At 46.3% G+C, this 2,048-nt stretch overlaps 1 protein-coding gene across 1 annotated transcript in view; it reads right to left on the minus strand.

The window, feature by feature from the left end:
* Positions 1-785: 785 nt before the first annotated feature.
* The window catches only part of LOC103366556 (sentrin-specific protease 7-like), an 18,938-nt gene continuing 17,675 nt past the window's right edge, over positions 786-2,048 (minus strand). Inside the window, 1 exon segment of the mRNA XM_008294324.1 lies at positions 786-1,045. Within this exon segment, the coding sequence (XP_008292546.1) occupies positions 890-1,045 (156 nt within the window). The 3' untranslated portion in view covers positions 786-889.

A 2,048-nucleotide genomic window follows, 5' to 3' on the forward strand; every position in this document is an offset into this window, starting at 1 on the left:
AGAATCCTCCAACAGAGGCCCGGATGGAGGAGCTGGTCCCTCAGTCCCGGTGCCAGTACAGGGCCCGGTCCTGGTACAGAGGAGGCCCAGTCCCAGTTCAGAGGAGGCCCGGTCCACCATGGCAGAGCTCAGGAGTTCTGGTTCCTTTATTCAACCTTCAGAACAGCTGGTTCCACTTTAGAGCTCACAGCAGAACCAGCTGATCCATGAACCGGATCAATCATCCTGCTGGTAGAACCAGCTGATCAGCTCTGCTGCTGGTCCTCAGACTGATCAATAAACCGATCAGTCGTCTATAACGAGCCTCCTTCAGCCTAGAACAGCTTCTACTGGGTAACAGAACAGATCCGATCGATCAGAACATACTGATCAGCGTGTTGCAGTCGGACCCTCAGACACACAGTTCTGGTTCTTTTTCACCAGATTATTTTAGGAACTTAAATCCATCAGCAGAGAAACTGCTGCTGGACCAGAACCACCAGGACCAGGACCAGGACCATCAGGACTAGGACCAGAACCAGAACCATCAGGATCAGGACCAGGACCAGAACTATCAGAACCAATAACAGGACCAGAACCGGGTCTTGAGCTGGTCGTTTGATTCTTGTTTCATCTCTAAGTGTATCAGAGCTCCGTCGCCCCCCCTCTGATAATCAGCTAATAAGCTGTAAGCTGATTGGTCCTCAGCAGGGGGGGATTACACAACACACACACAGAGAGACACACACAGACACACACACACACACACTCTTCCTCCTGCTCCTTCAGAATAAGAGTTTCAGTCGTGGGCGGTAAAATAAATACTTTTATTTTATAAAACAGGAAGCGTCAGTGAGGCTGACGAGTACAAACTTTACATTCAGGTCGACTCTCAACCAATCGGATTAGTTCATCGGCTCGGCGCCGGCTTAGGTCCGGCCCGGCCCAGTTGGTCCCGGTGCAGCTTCATGATCAGACTCCGGATCTCTTCGCGCTTCTGTCGCACTCGCTGCCGCGGAAACCAGCCGTCCAATCGCAGCGGGAGGTCGAAGTGCACCACGGGGTTCTGGGGAGCCAATCAGAGCGCTCGGTTTAGCTTCAGTACGGTTTCATTCATCGACTAATTAACACAGATTCAGATGTTTACATTTAAAAAATCACAAAAATCAAAACATGTGTTTCAAATTATTCAGATCAATATTTATTAATGAGTGAAACTAAAACAACGCTGATGACAGGTTCTGACGTGTTCAGGATAAAACGTCCAGAAAATGTCTGTTTGGTTTAAAAACATGTTTTACACACACACACACACACACACACACACACACACACACACACACACACACACACACACACAAACAGGCTGATGCTGATGTTTAATCATAAATATCTGTCAGTTCTCTCAAAGTTCTGATGTTTTAGGAATTCTTGTTGGGATTTTTAAAATATTTCTTGTAGATGTTAAAATATGTGAAAAAGGCTCCGGTTCTGTCTCCCACATGTTCTGAGCTTCATCTAAACGTTCTAAATGTTTCTGGACATTTTTCAGATGTCGAATATTAAATGAAACCTGTTGAACCATCTGAACACGTGTTCTGATCATTTAGTCTGTGACAGTTCAGGTCTTCGCTCGTGTCTGTGTGACTTTCTAACGACATTCCAGTGACGTTCCAGTGATGTTCTAACGACGTTCTAGTGACGTGCTACCGACATTCTAACGACGTTCTAGTGATGTTCTAGCAACGTTCTAGCGACGTTGTAGTGACGTTCTAACGACGTTTTAGTGAAATTCTAGTGACGTTCTAACGACGTTCTAGCGACGTTCTAGTGACATTCCAGCGACATAGTAGCGATGTTCTAGTGACGTTCTAATGACGTTCTAGTGACGTTCTAGTGACGTTCTGGCGACGTCTAGTGACGTTCTAGTGACGTTCCAGCGACATTGTAGTGATGTTCTAGTGACGTCCTACTGATGTTCTACCGACATTCTAGTGAAATTCTAGTGACATTCTAACAACGTTCTAGTGACATTCCAGCGACGTTCTAGTGACATTCCAGCGACATTG

The sequence above is a fragment of the Stegastes partitus genome, unplaced genomic scaffold (assembly GCF_000690725.1).
Source record: "Stegastes partitus isolate 25-593 unplaced genomic scaffold, Stegastes_partitus-1.0.2 Scaffold954, whole genome shotgun sequence".
NCBI classification, from domain to species: Eukaryota; Metazoa; Chordata; class Actinopteri; family Pomacentridae; genus Stegastes; species Stegastes partitus.